At 41.8% G+C, this 23,490-nt stretch overlaps 1 protein-coding gene across 6 annotated transcripts in view; it reads left to right on the top strand.

Annotated features, from left to right (window-relative positions):
* ST7 (suppression of tumorigenicity 7) overlaps positions 1 to 23,490 on the top strand; it is a 221,206-nt gene that overhangs the window by 39,522 nt on the left and 158,194 nt on the right. For 2 of the 6 annotated variants that reach the window (XM_034768849.1, XM_034768857.1), the window contains exon 1: positions 19,705 to 20,072. The exons of 3 other annotated variants lie outside the window; for them this stretch is intronic. In XM_034768849.1, the coding sequence (XP_034624740.1) occupies positions 20,051 to 20,072 (22 nt within the window). In that variant the 5' untranslated portion in view covers positions 19,705 to 20,050. Of the gene's footprint in view, positions 1 to 19,704; positions 20,073 to 23,490 lie in introns of those variants that run through there. One more of the 6 variants, XM_034768879.1, reaches the window with a different exon arrangement.

Below are 23,490 nucleotides of genomic sequence, written 5' to 3'. Positions count from 1 at the left end.
AAAGTCGCTGCTCTTCCACAGAATCTTACAAGCAGGCAGACAAACGACATTATAAGGGAGCATTGCACAACTTGAAATGAGTATGTTCCCTAATTGAGCAGGGACATAACATTGAAACAATGTTAAGTGGGACAACATTAAATGAGGAGTTACTGTATTTGGGTCTTTCACTATCAGCATGGATCTTGGAACAATATTGGTACTGAGGTGATGCAACTGGAAATGCTCTCCTGTCATGAACTATGGAATCAGTTTGTCATAATCAAGAAACTTTTACGATAGAAAACACATACAATTGTGTTTACAGACAAAATACAGACAAAAAGTCTTCCAAACAGCTTGAGTTCCAGCATTATTTCCCAGGTTTACAGGGTCCACACCTAGCTCTACAGCACAGACACATCTACTGGGTGAATATGATATTACAAGTAAACATATGATTACATTCCCTAGCAGAGCACCAACAGTTATTGTGACAACTGCAAGTAAAAATGCCAGCAAGTATGCAGCATGTGCCACTTAGAGTGGCATTTTGTGTGTCAGCAAGTGGCATTATCAGTGAACATTAATGTTGCCTTTCAACAGATGTTACTATCCATACTCTTACTCTTATTTTTAATGTTAGTTTAAAACAAAATGCAAATATCTCTTTATTTTCGGTATTTTTAAGGCATCATCTTGTTAACTAATTTAAATTAACATTAACCCAAGCCTACAAATGGAAATGCAACATGATGAGGAATAGAGTTAGTTTGCTAGTCAAATACAAATTCATGTATGCCTCCCAAATCACTTCTCTGATACAGAGTCAAGGTTTGGTTGTGTAGTTAGGGCACAACTGGACTCATATGGAAATTAGTTGGCGTTAGATTGGGAATCTGAACAGTGAATTATACATCAAAAATCAGAGGAAGTTCTTGTGTTCACAACTGGACATCTATGGTCACTTTGCTTATTGACGTACTCACCTCTCCTGTTTGAGGCCTTATCTGTTATAAGTAGACCTGTTGATTAATCGCAGTTAACTCACGCAATTAACTCAAAAAATTAATCGTTTAAAAAAATTTAATTGTGATTAATCGCAGTTTTAATTGCACTGTTAAACAATAGAATACCAATTGAAATTTATTAAATATTGTGGATGTTTCTTCTACATTTTCATATATATTGTATTTTGTGTTGTAATTGAAATCAAAGTGTATCGCAATTAATTAATTTTTTTTAATCTCTTGACTGCCCTAGTTATAAATAATCAGTTTTGAACAGGTCTTTCGCCTCTGAGTTCAGCCAAGCAACCAAAGTAGCATAAAGAAGATTACAAGAAGGCAGGAGTCCATTTGTACTATGTAGAGACAAAATTAGTCAGGAGCGTGTGCATTACCATGCTGGATCAGACGTGACTCGCCTAATGCTCTGGCTCCACTAGGGGCCAGTACCAGATGTGTCAGAGGAAGGTGCAATAATAATCCCTGTGATTACTTCAAGAGGATTTGAAGAAAAAAATGTTTGAAGGTTCTCTCGGAGAATTAAACCATTTTGTGACAATATATTTACTTTCCACGTTGTTTTACTGTCATTTCCATTAGTTTAATATGGGACTGAAAATATTCTGTTGAACTAGAAGAACAGGCACGAATCTTTTCCCCAGAGGTTGGCTATACAGAAATCAAGCGACCCAGATATCCAGCATGGCTCTCCTGCTATCTGCCTTTCAACTGTGGTGACGCATAGCGCGTGCAGGTCGAAATCAGATGTAGAAATGGTGAATAACCGCTGACGCTTGGGCTTTGTTTTGGACCAAGCCCGTGGCCAAATCATATTCAGCCATGGTCAAATAGTATCAAATGTCGCTCAGTTATAGCCAGAGGGCTAAAGTAAGTAAATAGGGTCATTTGGCTTCAAGGTGATATTAAACAGTGTCTTTAATTAACTCAGGACTGGAACTTATTATGGAGCCCCATCAAAAAGACACAAAAAGGGATGCTGTTTACAGGGCAGAAGTATAATAGCCCCATAATCTGATTGTGATGACTCTCCAGATGCACATGACCTGCTGTAAATGGATACCGGTTATGCTAGTTGATGAGATAGCATTAAGCAAACAAATAATTTGGATCAGAAGGGCTGTAAATCCCTGTGGCCTGCTGTAATTAAAGGGATATATATCTGCCCTGCTTAAATTCATGTTAAGCAAGAAAGGGGAGACTTCAAAGAGTGGGGGAGGGATTCTCTGTTGTGAAAGAGTTTTGCTGAGTTGTCGTGGTTTGTGTATGGCTGTCTCTGATCAGAGCATGAACTCTTGTGGCATCTATACAAATAGATTGTAAACAGCATGGGCTATCCCTTAAACTGTGTAAGCAATCGATACTAAGATTGCTCTGTGTTTTGGGAGAATGGTGTCTTCACCTTTTCCCCCCTTCTCTTGCTTGGTTTCCTGGTCTCATTTATTTTTTCTCCTTTTCCATTCTTAACAAAGACAACAAGCCTACAAGACAGCGTGTAGCCTGACTGTTAAACACCAAGCAAGATGTCTGCACTGCACTTAAACAGAAAGACTATACTTATTGAGAATAACATATCAAGAACTTTTTTATGAACTAAAGAACATTACAAAGGATGGCAAAGCCTGGCATTGTTCCTGAAGGAAGGATGAGCATGAGAAGACCCAAACTGCTAACTAGACTTGTGGCTCCTAGCACATGTGAAAAGCTGCTGACTAGCTTGATGGCCATGAAAAAGAGGAGAGGGGGAAAAAAAGATCCACAACCAAAGATGGAATTTATCTAATTGTTCCTCCTTTTATTCTTTCTTTTCTCTTCTTTCTTTATATCTTTATCTGTTCCGTTGTCCCAGAATTAATAGTAATACAGTAGGACCCCAGAGTTACGGACACCTCGGGAATGGAGATTGTTCGTAACTCCGAACAAAGCGTTATGGGATGCTCCTCAGGGTGGACTGCTCGGAACAGGGGCTCAGAGCTGTGCCTGCAAACTTCAGCGTCTTCACCTCCTGCCTGTAAGTGGCTGCCCGACGAGTGGGGGTATGCACAGGCAGTTGGTTCTAGCCCCCTGGCTGCAAGGGTGATGAGTGAGGACCCTGGGGTGCTGTGATGTCAGTGGGCATGCGGTGCAGGCTGTGGCCCTTTAAAACTGAGCTGCTCCTCCAGAGTGCAGCATGCAGGCAGGAGCTTGGGCTCCAGCTCCAGCAGCTCGTGGTCCAGGCCAGATTCCAGCAGGAGCTCCGGAAGTTTCTTTCCTGGTGGGGCAGGGAGGGGGAACTGCGCACCTGGCTTACAAGTCTCAGATCCCAGCATTGATCCTGCTCTGCCTGCTCAGGGGCTCACAGTTGTGCCTGTGAAACTCAGCATTTTCACCTCCTACCTGTAAGTGGCTGCCTACCCAGTGGCGGGGTGCAGGTGGACAGACAGGCAGCCCAGATGTCCCTACCTTTAAGATGTAATACAGGCACTGCACAGTATTTGCTTTTTATTTTTTTTGTCTCCGCTGCTGCCTGATTGCTTACTTCGGTTGACCGGTCAGTCTGTAACTCTGGTGTTTTGTATCTTTGAGGTTCTACTGTAGTGATAAACAATCTAAATGAAAGCGAGTTTCTCTAATTAAATTGTGAAGTGACTACATGTTTTCAGAAAAGAATTAAAGTTCAACATCAAAATAAACTGTGTTTCGAATACACTAAAAGCCAGTGACTGTATGATCCAGTTAATTGGTGGTATTTTATTAGATAAAAAAATTGGAAGTCCTCAGAACTCAAATGAAGAGGTGTTTAGTGGGCCTGAGGCAAAAAGACTACTGAAAACAAAGCCAAAACATACACTTTCACAGTTTCTTTCACAGCTTTTAGATGCCATGCACTCCCGAGAGTTCTCTAGAGTACTTCCAAAATAAAATCGGGTCGAGTCTTATTAAGTATATCTTTATCTTTTCCATTGTAATTATGCTTTCTCCTAGCATGACTATATCCTCCTAGGTTTCTGTGCTATCCACTAAGGGGCAGATTTTCAAAAGCACCTATGGGATTGAGGATCACAGATCCCATTGAAAGTCAATGAGACTTATGCTCTTAGATCTCTTAGGTGCTTTTGGGAAATCTCTCCATTCATTCATATTTATTCATGTTGGGTCTTGTAAATAATGAAAATAAATGTCATGACACTAATCTTCTTTAACTGAAACAAATATTAAGGCATATCAGACTTGTCGAATCTCTTGGAGATATGTTACCACAGAGAATCCATTACAAATGGCACTGTGTTGCTCACATTCACTGGAAAGAAACAGGACTTTGTTTCTGCAATTTGAGCCATGCTGATGGATCCCCACACTGGTGTCAGCAGAACACCATATGGACAAAAGGGTCTCCTGCACAGATCAGATTGCAGAATCGGGGCCCAGGAAAGTGCCAGTCTTTGGGTCACAATACCAAAGCCCTAAGGGAACCTCTTCTTTCCTGAGAAAAGCTAGGAAGATTGCACACTTGTGGTGTCCAGTTAAGATTTCAGGCTGTCTCATGTAGTCTGACATGGAATGGATTGAGGCATCTGAAAACAAAGGCTCTTGCACTACAGAAATGTTTGTTCCCCGAAAGACTTTAAAACATATTTAAAAAACCCTAAGCACCTCACTATACATATTTTAGCAGCACGCCCTCTTAGATTAAGAAAACTGTTTCCATTTCCCCTGTATATATGATGAAATCATTGCTATTTGTACTAATAGGTAGGATACTCCTTTTATGTTTACTTGGACTGAGAATTAATTTGAATTTAATCTGTCTCAACAAAAAAATGTTTTCTTACAGACATCCAGCTTGTTCATGGATCAGACAATGCGATTAATGTGGATTTACTATTATTATTATTATTATTTTATTTTAATATTCTTTTTGTGTATAGGATAGACCAGGGGTGGGCAAACCTTTTGGCCTGAGGTCCACATCGGGGTTTCCAAAACTGTATGGAGGGCCGGGTACGGAATGCCTCTCCAAACCCCCATCCAATCCCCCCTGCTCCCTGTCCCCTAACTGCCCTGATCCCTATCCACACCCCTGCCCCCTGACAGGCCCCCCGGGACACTCATGCCTATCCAACCGCTCCCTGTCCCCTGACTGCCCCAACCCCTATCCACACCTCTTCCCCTGACAGGCCCCCCGAGACTATCCAGCCGTCCCCTGCTCCCTGTCCCTTGACTGCCCCCCAGAACCCTCTGCCCCTTATCCAATCCCCCTGCACTTTTACCATGCCTCTCAGAGCACCAGGACTCGCAGCCACGCCCCCCAGCCGGAGCCAGCCACGCTGGCAGAGTGCTGGTGGCATGGCGAGCTGAGGCTGTGGGGAATGCGGGACAGCAGGGGAGGGGCCGGAGGCTAGCCTCCCTAGCTCAGAACTCAAGGGCCAGGCAGGACGGTCCCATGGGCTGGATGTGGCCCAAGGGCCATAGTTTAGCCACCTCTGGGATAGACTATTCTAAGTCAATGTTTCTCCATTACTGGTCTGTGGACCGGCACTGCTCCCCATGATCTCCCTGACCGAGTTTAGGAAGGCAGTAAGTTGGTCCCTGGTATCAAAAAGGTTGGAAAAAAGCTGTTCTAAGTTAGTTTACTGACTTATGTTCTTATATTTTTAAATTTATACTTTTTAGAGCGTTGTGGGGTAGGGGCTGTCTTTGTTCTGTCAGTTTGTAGACTGCTTAGTAGGGTTGGGTCCTCATCTCTGTTTGAGGTCCTTATGTGCTATCACAATAGATGTAATAATAATTTTTTCTTTTTAATGTAATATCACAGTTGGTTGTGTTTAGGTGTCTGATACTGAAAAGGTATTGTGCACCCCATGTTCATGCACAGATCTGAGACTTTGGTACACAAAGCTTGTAAATTCAATTCCTCAGCTCTTACTGATCTTGTTAGATCTTACTGATCTTGTTTTGTTAAACAAAGAAATGTTTAAAAAATTAATTATTAAAATTCAGATATTTCCCTCAATGTAGGAAACCGAGAACAAAGCTTTAGAATCAGAGCATATTTTAAAATGGATCATGGATAACAGTATGTGCATGTACATCCACAGCAGCATGCTTAATTAAATGACCACTGTGACAGGTATTGCAACCCTTTTCAGTATCTTTGGGGTCCACTGTTTTAAACGAATATTTATGTATGATTATGTTCTACTCAATGGGGGAGTGTTACCACATCTCCTCCAGGAACTAAAAACAGTGGATGGTGATTAAGACAAATCAGCCAGGCTGTTAATCCAGACCCCTCTCCCCCACCCTCTTGGGGAGGTTCAGATATTCTAGTTCAACCTGGATTCTCCAGAGACCAACAAACAAAGATGGTCTCAGGGCCTTCTTTCTTATTCAGCAGATGGACAGGACCTTCTGTTTGGGGAGTGGGGGCAATCCTTGTGGACGGATCAGACCTACTAGGGCTCCATAAGGCTGATGGGTGACCTCTGGTAAGCTGTTAGCTTTTACAGGTTTTTATATTTTTTTCTTTTGTAACGCTTGTACCTTAAGAATAATTATGCTTGCTTAGTAGCAGTTGTCTGGTAACTTATAACTGCAGGCAATACACTGGTGATAGCCTTTGGAGAGAAAGCAAAGTGCAGGCACTGGTCTGTTTAGGCAATCTGGCTTGCTGGGGATATCACAGTGTAAATCCAGGGAGTTGTGCAGCCTAATGTTCCTGGTCAGGAGGGAGTGAGATGTGGGTCTTGGCCCAAGAATGGTGACACCTCTGAGCCAGAAACCTTAAGTGGATGGCCTCGAGGGATCACAGGAGGGTGAATACAAGTGCAGTTACCCTGTAATTGTGACATATATGATGGTAGTAGTGGGATCTATATGAATCTGAATTGCCATAAGTGCCAACAGCCATGAAAGCAAGTACTGTTAGAAGGGAAAAGCACTGAGAAAAGTGTCACTCTTTTTGAGGAAGGAATAGTGAAAAGAGAGACAGGGAAAATGAGTTATGAACAGCTGAAGAAAGGTCAGCTGCTTGAGTTATGCAGTATAACAGTGAGGAGCAGGAAAAAAAGACAGCTAGTTAACTTGCTGTATTCTGATGATCAGAAGAGGAATGAGGTTCCAGATTCACAAGAAACATCCTGCCCAGTGGCAAAAGATCTAACAGGTAGGGGAAATCTTGGAGAGAAGCAGTGAAGAGGTTACAAAAGCAACGTCCATGCTCCATACAGACAAAATGCATCACTACAACAGGGATCAGGGACAGATCAATAAGTAGACCAAGACAGGATACAGCTGGAGGACAGACTTCATCAGGCAGCCCAGCAGTACTTGAAGACCGGGAGCACCAGCACCAGCATGAGAGAAAAGAGAAGGAGAAGCAGTGCTCGCATGAGGAGCGAGGAAACAAAAGGAGCATCAACGTCAGCTCCAGAGGGAGAGACTGTGCCAGCAACCCCCCTCTCCCCACTCCCGAAACAGTAGGTGGAGTCAGACTTACTGTAACTGACCCAGTGGATGATATAGACTCCAAATTATTTCCTTGCCTTATGGAATGGGATGACATGGGTGTGTTTCTACATGCTTCTGAAATGGGGTGTGAATTGAACAAGAATCCCCTCCCACCCTTGGACAGAAGGTCCTGTCCATTTGCTGGATGAGAAAGAAGGTTCCGAGTCAGCTTAAACTCAGGCTATTTATCCAAAAGTCCTTTCTGTGTCTGTTGCTCTCAGAAAAATCCAGTTTGAACCAATATATGCAGTTTTGACCTAAGTGGTACCTCTGCAGTCACAGGACAAAAAAAGAGGTTAGTGGGTTACAGACTGTTGTAAGGGGCCACTCTACCTTGAATGGTCCCTTAGATTATGTGCTAACTATTTATGCGAAACAATCTGTTCCATCTTGCATTTAGCGCTCAGAGTACCTTTCCCAAACCTCAAGAAGAGCTTTGTGTAGCTCGAAACTTTGTCTCTCACCAACAGAAGTTGGTCCAGTAAAAGATACTACCTCACCTACCTTGTCTCTCTAATGTCCTGGACCAACATGGCTACAACTACACTGCATACCTATATTTATGGACAGGCCGTTTTATGTTAAAACAGAAAAGCCCTAAAGGAAAATGAAAAATAGGTAACTTTTATCAAAATCCTTTAGTAATACTATCCAGTAAGGTGATCTAAACCATAGCAATTAGTTAATGATGCGCCCGGTTCACTACATCTAATCAAACTTGTATTTAATAAAATGAATATTTTGGGGGTTGGTTCCAGTGGCAGATCCATTTTGCATTAATGCTTTATAAGGAATGATCTACTCTGTTGCTCCTTAGTACCACGAAGCAGAGAAGCTGAACCAGAGGCTGGTACACAGACAAAGACTTAGGGGCTCTATCTGATGTGATTAAGTGACCTCTCAATGTGAATGAACCTTAGCATTTTACACCTGTCTGTGCTTTGGCAGTGTTCCAGATCCATATCCTAGGCATATAAGGGACATGAACCTTAAGAGGCAAAAGGTAGAATGAAACCATTAAATCATTGTATTCAGTATTTAAAACCAACCAACCCTTGAAAGATAGGGCCAGAAAGGCAAGGTATAGGATTCAAAATTTTTCTCACTGTCCTCCTGCTGTGTACAATAAGGGATAGATCCTCAGCTGGTGTAGATTGTCCTAACTCCATTGAACTACGACAATTCACGTTAGCTGAGGATCAGCCCTTGAGAGTTTGGGGCCAGATTGTCAAGGTGTAATGTAAACTTACAAGGCCAACTTCACCCCTGTGTAACTTCCACTGAATGGAGTTTACACCAATTACACTAGAGATCAATTTTTCCCATTAAACTTTCTTTTGACAGAAATTATGAGTGTATAGTTACATGTCCACATTTTTAAGTGATTAGTGAATGTGGGTGCCTCTGTGTTTGGATGCCCTTCTTGAGGCACCTTAAATAGACACAATTTTCAAAGTACAGGTGTTCAGCACATCTAAAAATCCGGCCCTTTTAAGATATCCCAAGTTGTTCACCAAAACCAGGAGTCATTTTGAAAGTTTGGGAAAATACATATAAAACCACAGATGAGGGGAAGATGCCAATGTTACAAACTTCAGAACCATGTGATAACTGAAATTATCATGCACCTTTGACCGCCTCACTGCTTCTCCCCTTAATCCATCTCCCAGGAATTATTCTAACCGTCTAAATGCCTGAATAGCTTCCAATAGCGACCGTATTTTTAATAAGCAACAGAGGGTCCTGTGGCACCTTTAAGACTAACGGAAGTATTGGAGCGTAAGCTTTCGTGGGTGAATGCCCACTTCATCAGACGGGAAAGCTTATGCTCCAATACTTCTGTTAGTCTTAAAGGTGCCACAGGACCCTCTGTTGCTTTTTACAGATTCAGACTAACACGGCTACCCCTCTGATACATATTTTTAATGGCAGGATTAGAATGATTGTGAGGGCTATGTTTTAGGGTGACTAGATGTCCCGATAAAATCGGGACGGTCCTGATATTTAACCCTTTGTCCCACGTCCCGATCAATGTGCGATCGGGACGCCATTTGTCCCAATATTCAGATAAAGAGGCGAGTGGGAGGGAGACGCCCACAGGGAAAAATTGCAGCCAAGCTCCCCGCTCCTCACCTCCATCTTCTCCCCTCCCCCCAGTGCGCCGCATCCCCGCTCCTTCCCCCCTCCCAGCGCTTCCCGCTGCCTAACAGCTGTTTGGCAGCACTTAGGGCTTTTCAGGAGGGAGGGGGGAGGAGCGGGGATGCAGCACGCTCAGGGGAGGAGGTGGAGAAGAGGCAGGGCAGGGGCGAGGACTTGGGAGAAGGGGGTGGAGTGGGGGCAGAGCGAAGGCGGATGCTTGGGCAGGAAGAGGCTGGGGGTGGGCGAGCACCCACCCGGCAGAGGGGAAGTTGGCGCCGTAGGGGTGAGTGGCAGGTGGGAAGGGTAAGGAGGCGAGCGATGGGTGGGAGACTGAGGAGGGACGCAGCAAGCTAGCAGGAGGCTGGGGGATGAGGAAAGGTCGGGGGGGGGGGCAAGCGGGGAGGGGGTCGGATCTGGGGCTTAGTGGAGGCGGAGCCTGGGAGGAGTGGAGGTGGACTGTGGGCGGGGCTGAAGGCACCCCAATATATCCCAATATTTTAGTGTTGTGATCTGGTCACTTTACTATGTTTGGGCATCTCAACACTGCAGAATTTAGAAAATGAGGTGATGCCCCTGTGTTGCACATTTGGCATGAATCCCCCTTCACTGAAGGGGTGTTGAATTCGCAGAGATGTGAAGTTATGTTGATTGAATAGGGTGCTTCATCCCAGAACTCACAGAGCTATATTAAACAAGTCAACTAAAACTAGTCTTTTCCTTTTTGATAAGGAAACGTAAGAGGACTTTTTTTTTTAAAAAACTGTTCATGTGCAGTCATTCTGTGGGGCTTCCACAAGGCTCTGACTTTGGTCCCCTTCTCGTCTCCCCCTATACCTTATCTCCTGACACAAAATCAACTGCCATCTCTGACTCACAGATCCACTTCTCTACTCCAGACCTGTCTCTGTGTCCAAACTAAAATCTCAGCTTGCCTCTCTCACATCTCCTTGTGGATATCTAGCTGTTGGCTCAAGCTTAACATGGCTAAAACGGAACACCTAATCTCCTCCAACCCCCAAAGCCCTCCCAGATTGATCACTGTGGACAACCCACCACCATCCTATGTGTCACTCAGGCCTGTAACCTAGGCATCATCTTCCACTCAGATCCCTACCGAAGGCCTCACATCCAGGCTGTATTGAAATCTGGTAGATTTTTTTTCGGCATAACATCTCTAAGATATGGCCTTTCTTATCCATCCACACAGCTAAAACTCTTGTCCATTCTTGCATCTTGATTACTGCATCAAACTTCTCTCTGGGCTAGACAAATGCAGTATTGCCCCACTCATATAATAGAATCAAGAAGTCATCAAGTCCAGCCCCTGTGCAGAGGCAGGGCTAAGTAAATCTAGATCATCCATGTGTTTGTCCAATCTCTTCTTAAAAACTTCCAATGATGGTGTGACGGATTGACGCTATCCTGGACAAACCTTATGCAAGTAAGATAAACTTTATTTAATTAAGTTAAACACACACTGAATTAGGGTAAACATCTTTTGAATTCATTGTATTACAAATGCAAATGTTTATGAACTATTGTGAGATTGTATGGAACTTCTTTAGCAAAAAGAGAAGATTAATGGAATCTCTGGAAGGTATGAGGAAGTTCAAAGGTATTTTTGGTGCAATACATGTGAAGTGGATTTCCTTAGGAGGTGAAGGGAATGCAAACTCTCCCCCTCCAAAACCAACCTTTTGAAGATACACGCTGGGAAGAGAGACATTTTGTATACTCACTACCTGCTTCTGGAAGCTCCAGTTCAAATACCCCTGAACTGTATAAAAAGGGAACTGAACATGTTAGGAGTATTCTTATTCTGAGTTGAGGCTTTGATGAACTAGTAACCACAAGGATGCCGCTGGGGCAGGGTATTAAAAAACTGAACTTGCCAGAGCACATGTGAGAGTTGGGATGAGCTCTGGTAAATTTATTAGCATGCACGTAGGTTCTTTCATTGTTTTTAATGCTTTGTACCTTAAGGATAAAGTAGACTTGCTTAGAAACTTATATGTGGTAACTTATATCTGTAGCATTACATTGTTGTCTATCTCTGAAGAGAAATCAAGCAGGCATCCTAGGGCAACCTGTCTGTGCTAGGAATTACACAGTGAAGGCAAGGAACTGTCCAGCCTGGGAATGCCCTGGTCAGAAGGGAAGAGAGGCAGGCAGCACCTGGGGACGTGAAAGCCAAGATTGGGTGTTCTTGCTGGACCAATGAGGGGAAGTACTAGTGCAATTACTCTGAGCTGTAACAGACAGGGATTCCACAGCCTCCCTTGGAACTTAACTACACTTTTAGTTAGTTTTTCCTAATATCTAACCTTCACTTCCCTTGCTGCAGATTAAGCTCATTACTTCTTGTCCTACCTCCAGTGGACATGGAGAACAATTGACCATAGTGCTCTTTATAACAGCCCTTAACTATTTGAGGGCTGTTATTAGGTCCCCCCTCAGTCTTCTTTTCTTAAGACTAAATGTGCCTAGTTTCTTGTTGTTTTTCTCTGGACCTTCTCCATGTTATCCACTTTTTCCTAAAGTGTGGCACCCAGAATTGGACACAATATTCCAGCTGAAGCCTTACCATGCTGAGTAGAGTGGGACAATTACCTCCCATGTCTTATATGTGATACTCCTGTTAATACACCCCAGAATATTAGCCATTTTCGCAATTGTATCACATTGTTGACTTATATTCCATTTGTGATCCACTATAACACCTAGAACTTTTCAGCAATACTACCACCTATCAAGTTATTCTGCATTTAGTAGCTGTACATTTGACTTTTCCTTCCTAAGTGTAATACTTTGTACTTGTTTTTAATGAATTTCATTGTGTTCATTTCAGACCAATTCTCCAATTTGTCAAGGATGTTTTGAATTCTAAACCTGTTCTCCAAAGTGCTAGCAACCCCTCTCAGTTTGGTGTCACTCTATTATCCAAGTCATTAATGAATATATTGTCTGGTATTGGAACCAGTATAGACCTCTGCATGATCCCTCTAGATACACCTTCCCAGTTTGACAGCAAACCATGGATAACTACTCTTGAGTACAGTCTTTAGAACATAAGAATGGCCATACTGGGTCAGACCAAAGGTCCATCTAGCCCAGTATCCTGTCTACCGACAGTGGCCAATGCCAGGTGCCCCAGAGGGAATGAACCCAACAGGCAACGATCAAGTGATCTCTCTCCTGCCATCCATCTCCACCCTCTGACAAACAGAGGCTAGGGACACCTTACCCATCCTGGCTAATATCCATTAACGGACTTAACCTCTATCCTCTATCCCAGGGGTCGGCAACGTTCAGCACGTGGCTCTCCAGGGTAAGAACCCTGGCGGGCCGGGCCAGTTTTATTTACCTGCTGACGCGGCAGGTTCGGCCGATCGCGGCCCACACTGGCCGCAGTTTGCTGTCCCGGGCCAATGGGGGCGGCGAGAAGCCGCGGCCAGCACATCACTCGCCCGTGCCATCCTGGGCCAGTGGGAGCCGTGATCGGCCAAACCTGCTGCATCAGCAGGTAAATAAAACTGGCCCGGCCCGCCAGGGTACTTACCCTGGCGAGCCACGTGCCAAACGTTGCCAACCCCTGCTCTATCCTATCCCCCCTTAGTCTCCTCTTTTCCAAGCTGAAAAGTCCTAGCCTCTTTAATCTCTCCTCATATGGGACCCGTTCCAAACCCCTAATCATTTTAGTTGCCCTTCTCTGAACCTTTTCTAATGCCAGTATATCTTTTTTGAGACGAGGAGACCACATCTGAAGGCAGTATTCAAGATGTGGGTGTACTATGGATTTATATAAGGGCAATAAGATACTCTCCGTCTTATTTTCTATCCCCTTTTTAATGATTCCTAACATCCTGTTTGCTTTTTTGACCGCTGCTGCACACTGCGTGGACGTCTTCAGAGAACTATCCACGATGACTACAAGATCTCTTTCCTGAGTCATTGTAGCTAAATTAGCCCCCATCATATTGTATGTATAGTTGGGGTTATTTCTTCCAATGTGCATTACTTTACATTTATCCACATTAAATTTTATTTGCCATTTTGTTGCCCAATCACTTAGTTTTGTGAGATCTTTTTGAAGTTCGTCACAGTCTGCTTTGGTCTTAACTATCTTGAGCAGTTTAGTATCATCTGCAAATTTGCAACCTCACTTTTTACCCCTTTCTCCAGGTCATTTATGAATAAGTTGAATAGGATTGGTCCTAGGACTGACCCTTGGGGGACACCACTTGTTACCTCTCTCCATTCTGAGAATTTACCATTTATTCCTGCCCTTTGTTCCCTGTCTTTTAACCAGTTCTCAATCCAGGAAAGGACCTTCCCTCTTATCCCATGACAACTTAATTTACGTAAGAGCCTTTGGTGAGGGATCTTGTTAAAGGCTTTCTGGAAATCTAAGTACACTATGTCCACTGGATCCCCCTTGTCCACATGTTTGTTAACCCCTTCAAAGAACTCTAATAGATTAGTAAGACACGATTTCCCTTTACAGAAACCATGTTGACTTTTGCCCAATAATTTATGTTCTTCTATGTGTCTGACAATTTTATTCTTTACTATTGTTTCAACTAATTTGCCTGGTACTGACGTTAGACTTACTGGTCTGTAATTGCTGGGATCACCTCTAGAGCCCTTTTTAAATATTGGCGTTACGTTAGCTATCTTCCAGTCATTGGGTACAGAAGCCGATTTAAACCACTTGTGCACTCACTTTATAGTAATTTCCTCTAGACCACATTTCCCTAGTGTTCTTACAAGAATGCCATGTAGGACTGTGTCAAAAGCCTTACTAAAATCAAGATATATTATGTCTACTGCTTCCCCCCCAACCACTACGCCAGTAACCCTGTCAAAGAAGGAAATTAGATTGGTTTGGCATAATTTGTTCTTGACAAATCCATACTGGCTATTCCTTATAACCCTATGATCCTCTAGGTATTTACAAATTGTTTAATAATTTGTTCCAGTATCTTTCCAGGTATCAAAATTAGATTGACTGGTCTATAATTCTCCTGGTCCTCTTTGTTCCCCTTTAAAAGACAGGTACTATGTTTACCCTTCTCCAGTCCTCTGGGACCTCACCAGCCTTCCATGAGTTCTCAAAAGTAATTACAAATGGTTCCAAGATTGCTTCAGCTAGTTTCTTTAAATACCATAGGATGAATTTCATTGGTCTCAGCTGCCTTGAATACATCTAACTTATCTAAATATGATTTAACCAGTTCTTTCCCTATTTTGGCTTGTGTTCCTTCCCCCTTGTTGTTAACATTAACTGTGTTGAGAATATGGTCTTCACTAACCTTTTTAGTGAAGAAAGAAGCAAAATAGATATTAAACACCTCAGCCTTCTTGATGTCATCAGTTAGTAGCTCTCCTTCCCTACTAAGTAGAGGACCTATGCTTTCCTTCATCTTTCTCTTGCTCCTAATGTGTTTAAAAAAGACCTTCTTATTGCATTTTATCTTCCTTGCTACGTGAAAAAAAGTAACTACCTGAGCCTTTCTGATTTTGTCCCTTCGTGCTTGTGCTAATTTTTGGCCATATGTCCACTTCTTATAGAATTTCTTTTTTAATTTTCAGGTCATTAAAGAGCTCCTGATGGAGCCATATTTACCTTTTACTAATCTTCCTGTCTTTCCTTCATAATGGGATGATTTGCAATTGTGCATCTACTATTGTATCCTTGAGAAACAGCCAGCTCTGCTGAACTCCATTATCCCTTTGATTTTCTTCCTAAGGGACCTTACTGACCAGTTCTCTGAGTTTGTTAAAGTCTGCTTTTTTGCAGTCCGTTGTCCTTATTGTGCTGCTGTCACTGCTTCTTTTCCTTAGGATCATGAAATCGATCATTTCATGATCACTTTCACCCAAATTACCTTCCATCTTCAGATTTGCAACCAATTCCTCCTTGTTTGTTAGAAACAAGTCTAAAAATGGCTATCCCCTGAGTTACTTCCTCCACTGTCGGAAACAACATGGTGTCCCCAATATCCATTCAGAATTCTGCTGTAGAGATCAGTTTCCTAGTCTGTGGCTTTGACCATTTCACCCTGCTTTTTTTTTTTTTTAATTGCCCATTGGCTCCCCCTTCTCTACTGTATCAACCATAAACTCCTTGAATTCACTTTCAGAGTCAATAACCATCCGACCTAATCTCTCATTCGTGATCGTACCATCAAATCTAGCCTCCAGTTGGCTAATACTGCCAGCCTCCATTGTCCTCTTGTTAAATTTTTAATCAAGCACCTTCATGCTTTTTCCCAGGCTGCACCTCATGGTTGGAAGGAGCACTCTATAAACAGGTTATAAAAAGCTACCTCGCTATCCTCATTCCAGTCCCTCCTTGTTCTGTGTTTGTAGAGCACCTAGTACCTTAGGATCCTGGCCATGACTGAGTAATTACAATAACACAAATAAATAATAGTAATAAATAATGAGAGCAAGGCAGAGTGAAAGGTTATCCCAAAGGATGTTCTCTGCTTTTGCTGGAATCCTTGAGTCTATGGGGTCTGAACCACTCTACAAAGCTGCAAAGCTCTCCCCTTTTGAGATGAGCAAGTCAAGGGAATCTTGCAGAATTTATGGAATAGTTGTCCTTTCCCACAGTTTCTCCTTTGGAAGAGGAGCATTAGGCTGAAAAGGAAATGATTCCCTGGTGAAAAGAGCTAGATCACAATTTCCTGCTTGTACTGTTTTGAGAGAAAAATAATTAAACAAAGGAAAAACTTTGCAAAATGCTAATATTTTGCTATCCAACTTGTTTATTAAAAGCATGAGTGGGAAAATTGTGTTACACGCAGATTTAAACAATGTAAAATAAAAGAGTCTATTATCCTTCTGTATGATAACTGGAGAAATAGATAATATTTGCTGATTCTTCTCTAAGGATGGGCTGTGAAAGTGGAGCATTTCCCTTTCTCTAAATAGTGTGTGTGTGTGTGTGTGTGTGTGTCAAAGAGAGCTCTTTAGATCCTAAATATCTGTATCTCCTCCCATATTTAGCATAGGCTTTTGGAGAAATTTATTGAAATTGGTGAATATTGTAATAAACCAAGTGTTTGAACAGCACCTAGCACTTTGTGGGCATTACCAGAAACAAATGATAGTGTTAAGAATTGTGAAAGCTTTCATTTGAGAGTCCAAGACCTCATTGCAACTATTAATTTAGCCTTACAACACCTTTGTAAGGCAAGTAAGTATTGTCATACAGGGACTTTAAATAATTTACCCAGAATGAGTAAGTTGCAAAACTGGAAATAGAAACCAGGAGTTCTTAATCCCAGTAACCTCCTAAATCTGACTACTAGATTACATCCCTATAAAAGTGATAAATGGTGAACACAACTCATAATGTTTCTTGAAAGTCAACCTATTAAGTGTTTTATATTTAAGTACCTGTTAAAGGGTTTCAGAGGTGGTCTTTAGCAGTCTATCACATACTAATCAGACAGTTCACTCAGAGTTAAAAGTCACCATGTCAGTCTAACTCTGACCTAACAGTATTGTAGTATAGTACTATCATTGATACCATATGGGGCTGTTGGTGTTTCAACCATAATATATACATCAGTGGAATGAGGCCTCAAAGGGGTGTTGCAAGTGCTCAAATGAGGTAATTGGAAGGGTCTGATACATTATTAAGGTTTTGCCTCTACATTCGATATAACAGTGTGGAACTATCAACCTTGGTCATGGGTGCAAAAATGTTTGTTAAAAGCCATTACATGTCAGCGTTACAAAATATTTTGCTTATGTTAAGAGAAAGGAATAGATTTGAATTTAAAGGAATCAGGAAATTTGAATTCTGTGCCTCATTCTGGCATGACACATACTTCCTCTGTGAACTTGGCCTAGTCACTTAGCCAAAATTTTCACACTTGGGTGCCTAAAGTGAGGCCCCTAAATCCATATTTAGGCCTGATCTACACCAAGTTTTGTATTAAACTGGCTGTGTATTAACTTAGGCTGGAAATTTGGAGAAGATTTCTAACTACCAGAGGAGTAGGGTGACTAGATAGCAAGTGTAAAAAATCAGGACGGGTGCGGGCGTTAATAGGTGCTTAGATAAGAAAAAGCCCCCAAAATTGGGACTGTCCCTATAAAATCGTGACATCTGGTCACCCTACAGAGTGAGGTTCTGGAACAGCCATCCATTAGGAGTTATGGGGGTGAACAACCTGACTGGTTTTAAGATGGAGCTTGGTAAATTTATGAATGGAGATTATATAAGGAGGTTGTCTGCAACAGTAGGAGACTGGACTCAGGAGGTCCCTTCCCGTCCTACGTTCCTATGTTTCAGTTAGGGCTGTGATCATTTTATTAAATTAGCTATGCTGGCATGACTCCATCCAATGTAGTGAATGTAGTTATATGCTATAAAAGTGTCTTATACCACTTAGTTTATTCCCTTCCCATATGGGAATTATACCAATATAGACACCTTTATACATGACATGACTGCATCCACTTGAGGGGGGGTCTTGTACTGCTTTAACTAAACTGGCTTGGTTAAAATGGGTGCCACTGTGCAAGTGGGCAAGGAATGGATGGAGCCTTGGCTCTGCCTCCCTCAATGTGCCAGCAGCCAGTGCAGCTGTGCTGGCATGGCTGGGACCATATGCTGTGTGAAATAGGACTGGAGTAGGGTACGTTTCCCTTTGGAGCAGGGGGAAATTGGGAGGCAGCTTGTGACTCTCTCTAAATCATAAATTGCTTCCCAGTCTGGTCCTGGGGCAGCGCAGCCCAATACACCGGGCTTGTGGCAAACAAAAAATGGCACCATCATATTTTTAAGCATGTTGAGTTTCTCTGATGGAAGGCGCTGTGTGTGCAAAATATTATTATTGTTCCTCTGTTTCCCATTGTCTAAACCCTGCTGTTCACAGTGACATTTTATATGTTACAAATAGCATGAGAATACTTAGTAAACAAGGCTCTGGGAATGATTAGTAACATTTAATTTGCAGAAGCTCAGAAATGATTCCCCCCCCCCTCTTTTTAAAGTGCTTTATGTAACGGGTGCCTTTGTATTTCCTTTTTTATTCTTCGTTACTGGCAACATTTTTCAATCTTTGCTGGGCTTGCAGCTGCATGGGCTTGCTCAATGAGAGCCATTAAAAATGTTCTCCCCTTTGCCCCCTCTGGGTAGCCATTCTTCACCCTCATGCCTACTAGACTCAAACCCATCAACTTACTGCTTCACTGCTCTCCCTAGCGCAGGCACTTTAGCTTGGCTTGGGAGAATTCTATAGCAAGCCTTTTGTCTGCAGTGAGATTATTAACAGTCAGTTTAGGTCTTTGTTTATGTTTGTTTTTACACTATCATTTTCCCCCTCTAAATTGTTGAGTTGTTCCAGAAAGGAGTAATTCTAAATATTGGGAAGGTTTTGAAGTCCTAAATCTGGACACTTTAAATAAACAAAGTGAAGTTGAAGGGGAAGAAAAAAATTGCTCCTTTTGTTGCTATCTTGGTTTTGCAGCCCAAGAGCAGCATAATTTTTGTTTTTCATTTTTATGTGTGACTTCTTTGTTGTGGTTAGATCACTGCTGCAACATACTATGACAGTAGCATCTAATAAAATTATTGAACACTTGATTACCAATCTTAAATCAAAATGATATGTGAAGTTTAGGTTAATTCCTGAGTTTAATCCTTCTGCTATGGAAAATACAATTTTGAGAGTTTATTTCTGATGGAAATACATTTTTTTCATTCTTTTGTAAGTACCATGCGATATATCTGGTAGGATGTTTGTCCCAGGAATCTTCGTTCTGTAAGATGTGCTTGCAAGAAAACACTTTGGATTTGCAAAGTTAAGGCAATCATTGTAAATTCAACACAGAGATATTTTAATGCTCGTCTTAAATCATGGAGTAGTTGTTGTTTTTTATCAACAGGGAGGGAAATCTATGTCTGGTTCTTTGTCTTCTGCATTTTGTGACAAAGGCAGCACTCCTATTTGAATTGCTCTGCTCTATTCAAGCCCCCTCTGAGCCTATGGTTAACAGCAGTCAGTCTTTGCAGTGTCCTGACGTCATCCAGTGTATGCATAAGCTATGCTATTGTCTTACTGAGAGCAGGGGCTGTGGATTGCAGTATCTGGTGTCTGCTACCTATTTCTGCCTCACTGCATCACAGAAGGGACACTGACCTTCCCTTACCTCTTGGATTTAAAACAGCAGCTCCTGATTTTTGCTTCCTGAAGAAGACCTTTGCTTTGGTTGCAAGGAAAAGCTGTCTGCAGTGTGAAGCTTAAGAGAAGAGAATCTGGCAGCTTGACTTGGACTGCATTGTCTGGCTTCATGACCCCTGCTGTGTAGCAGTCTCATCCTTCTCTCACACACTCCCTCTATCTCTCACTCTTTTTCTTTTTTCCTTCTTTAAATAGCAGCATCTGGGGCCAGCCATGTTTGGCACTGAATCTTCATGTAAGTAAATGCATCCCACTTACATCCTTTTCTATTTAGAACAGGGCTTGTTGTATTATCATTGCATCCACAGTAGTTGCATTCCCTTTGCTGTAGATTGTCAGCAAAAAGCTGAGGTTCTAGACTGTTTACAAAGGGGCTAAAGATGCTGGGGGAAAGCATCTGCCAGTGCTATCTGTGTGTGCATCTTTGAGGCCAGCAGCGAGTCAGTTTAGGGCTGTCAGTGTTACTGAATCCAGGCCGCTGGAAGATGCAGAGAAAAATGCAGTTTCACTTGAACGTGTTAATTGATAAGATCCCATCCTTCAGTGATCTATTCTGGCAAAACCAGTAATGAATGTGTTACTCAGATGATAATGAGCATGTTTGAGGGAGTGAGAGGATGCTAAGGGTTAGATCAGAAAGGGCTGAGAATAACCATTTAACCTGGGGAAAAAGCTGGTGGTGGAATTGTTCTCTGTATTTTCTTTTCTTTTGAGGGGGGGGTAAGAGGGGTGTTGTGAAAAAGGAGTCTTTCTTAAATTCTTTTGAAATACGAGAAACCAAAACTGAATGGGCAGTTTGAAAGGAGGGCAAGAATTCTGAATATGGAGTTAATATTTCAAAATCATGGGTGATTTGTTTGTTTGTTTCTAATCTCTGTGCTGGAAACTTGGAACTGTGTCTTGTGCCTAAACGCAATGGAGACACATGTCACTGAAATCAAGCTAGATGTGTTTCAATGTAAAAACAATCGGTAATCTAGCAAAACGGATGGATGATTGCTACTAGGACCTGCTTTATAATAATATTATTGGTGACAGACAGTGCAGTTACATAAAGACCTCTGGGTATGCAGTGATTGTCCTCTGGCTAATAAAAAATGCTTCATGGTTATCTACATATTTAATATTAATCTACATACTGTGTATCAAAAGCATATCTAATTTAGCAGATAATAACCCTAGTTCATTTTGAGTTTAATTTATTTTTAATATACAGTGCGGTGCATTTCCAGTGTAGTTAGCATAGAACCCTGTTTGCAGCTGGCCATTAATCAGGAACGGTAACATGCTGGGCTACCCGGTGATCATGCAGTCTTAACCCTAAAGAACTTCATTCTTTCCGAGGGTTAATTGATTCACTGTGGCAGCTTCCCACCTCCTCTGACACAATCCCTGATCAAGGTCAGGAAAGGGAAAAAAAAAAAAAAAAAAAGCAGAATTTGTTCTTTGATTTCTTATGTTTTTCAAGTAATTTTTCCTGTATTACTGACTTTAATTTCTGTTGCTCTTAGGATGACTAGATGTCCCCATTTATAGGGACAGTCCCGATATTTGGTGCTTTGTCTTATATAGGCACCTATTACACCTCCACCCCGTCCCAGTTTTTCACACTTGCTATCTAGTGTTGCTGTATGCCTATTTGGAGATCCCAATCACAGGTATAGAAACAAAATGCCTAATATTTGAGTTGAGTATAATCACAACACATTAGGAATTCAGAGGCACAACTTGTGTGTGTGTGCAAATATACCCATTAACGTACATTACAGAAAAAAATCTGTCGTGTTTTGGTATTTTCTTTCAGAGAATGTGTGCCACATAGTTGCAAATTCAGTAGTAAATCCTATTATTCATTTTGATGGGCCTCTTTTGTTTTATAAAGTATATAATAAATGACAAGCACCTTATCTGTTCCACAGGACTTTTTGATAAAGTCACCCATGTGCTATCTGGTTTGCTCTGACAACAGCTGTGGTTGCTTTTGTTTCCATGGTGCCCAGATTATTGAATGTAAAAAGGGTGATTTGAGCTAGTATTACAACCACCAGTTACTTCCCAGAACGGCCTGTCAAGGCTGACGTATATTGTGTAAAATAAAAAAAATTAAAAATTGGTTGTTGCAGTGAATTTCAGGCTGTAGAGCTGAACATGGGTTGTGCATTGCCCCACCCCTGCGAGCATAGGTGCCACAAAGCGCACTCACCAGCAGGTGACTTACAGAATTAAAGCCAATCAAGTCAGGCATTGCGGGGGTCTTTCATCCATCTCTTCTTTCTGAGCCCTCATCTTCCTTTTGTTTAAATTTCTTCCTTTTCCTTTGTGTTTCTGTCTTTGGCCTTCTCTACATCAGGGCACAACGACCTTTAACAAAGGGGAAGGTCTGAGACATCAGTGTTATGTTTGGAATTGGAGAGGACCTACTGTCACCTAGTCTGAGCTCCTCAATCATTGTGGGAGGATAGTTCAGATTATTCCTAAAGCGTTTCTCGTGGTTGATTGTGCAGTGTAGCCTTGTATAATGGGCTTGGTCATGTTGTTACAAAGAATAGTAATAATCACAGAACAAACTTTAAGAAAAAAAAGTACTGAAGACCAATTTTTTAAAAGTCTAATTTAACCAACTATCAGGGGGAAGGAATAGCTCAGTGGTTTGAGCAGTGGTCTGCTAAACCCAGGGTTGTGAGTTCAGTCCTGGAGGGGGGCCAATTAGAGCTCTGGGGCAAAATCAGTACTTGGTCCTGCTAGTGAAGGTAGGGGGCTGGACTCAATGACCTTCCAGGGTCCCTTCCAGTTCTATGAGATAGGTATATCTCCATATATTCTACTTAAAAAAAAAAAAAAAGAAAGAAAGAAATTAGGCCTCTTTTGCCTTTTATTTTAATTTTTCTTCACAAATCTTAAAGGCAGTGAGTGACAGCAGTCTAGCTATCAGGCTGTAGAATTTTCTATCTTGCTAGAATAATATTGTTTGGCTCATTATACTTGCATTATGTTAAAAAAAAAAAATAAAAAAAAATCCAGCCCCACCACAAGCTTGAGAACAATACAGAAGCAAGCCCTGCCATCTGTCCAAAAAGCATGAAATTGACATTAAGATTTTTCTCACAGCTGTATATATGGTAATAGAGTTAAGAATTATAGCTTTCATATTTCATCTTGATAAAATGATTCTCTCTCTTTTTTTTAATATTGAGGATTTTATTTTAACAAATATGTATACAAGAAGCAAACTCTGGGCTTTAAAACCCTATTTCTGCCCACATTCAATATGATTGTCCTTTGGCTTTAAAAGTCAAATGTAGTGACCTATTCTGTGATTTTCTGACAGCAGTCAGCAGCTCAATAAAAGAAGATATAATAATTGGAGAAACGCAGGCATGTTCTTATCTGCTCATGGAGGAAGGAAAAGAAAGACAAACATAAGGCTATGCTCATTATTTTGCTTGTAAAGATGGGAAACAACCATGTAATAACTATTATTAGTTATATAAGAGTACAGTCTTAAGCAAAAATCACACAACCGGCCCACGCAAACAGTTAAAAAATATTTTAACGTGAGCACCACATTCTCCTTGCAGTTGTTCTCACTATTTTGCATTAGTTGCCTCAAATGCTTTGTGTTGATCTGTTTTCAGCCATATGGCACCATGTTA

This window comes from Trachemys scripta, chromosome 1 (assembly GCF_013100865.1).
Source record: "Trachemys scripta elegans isolate TJP31775 chromosome 1, CAS_Tse_1.0, whole genome shotgun sequence".
NCBI classification, from domain to species: Eukaryota; Metazoa; Chordata; order Testudines; family Emydidae; genus Trachemys; species Trachemys scripta.
This window is presented reverse-complemented; position numbering and strand designations above follow the sequence as displayed.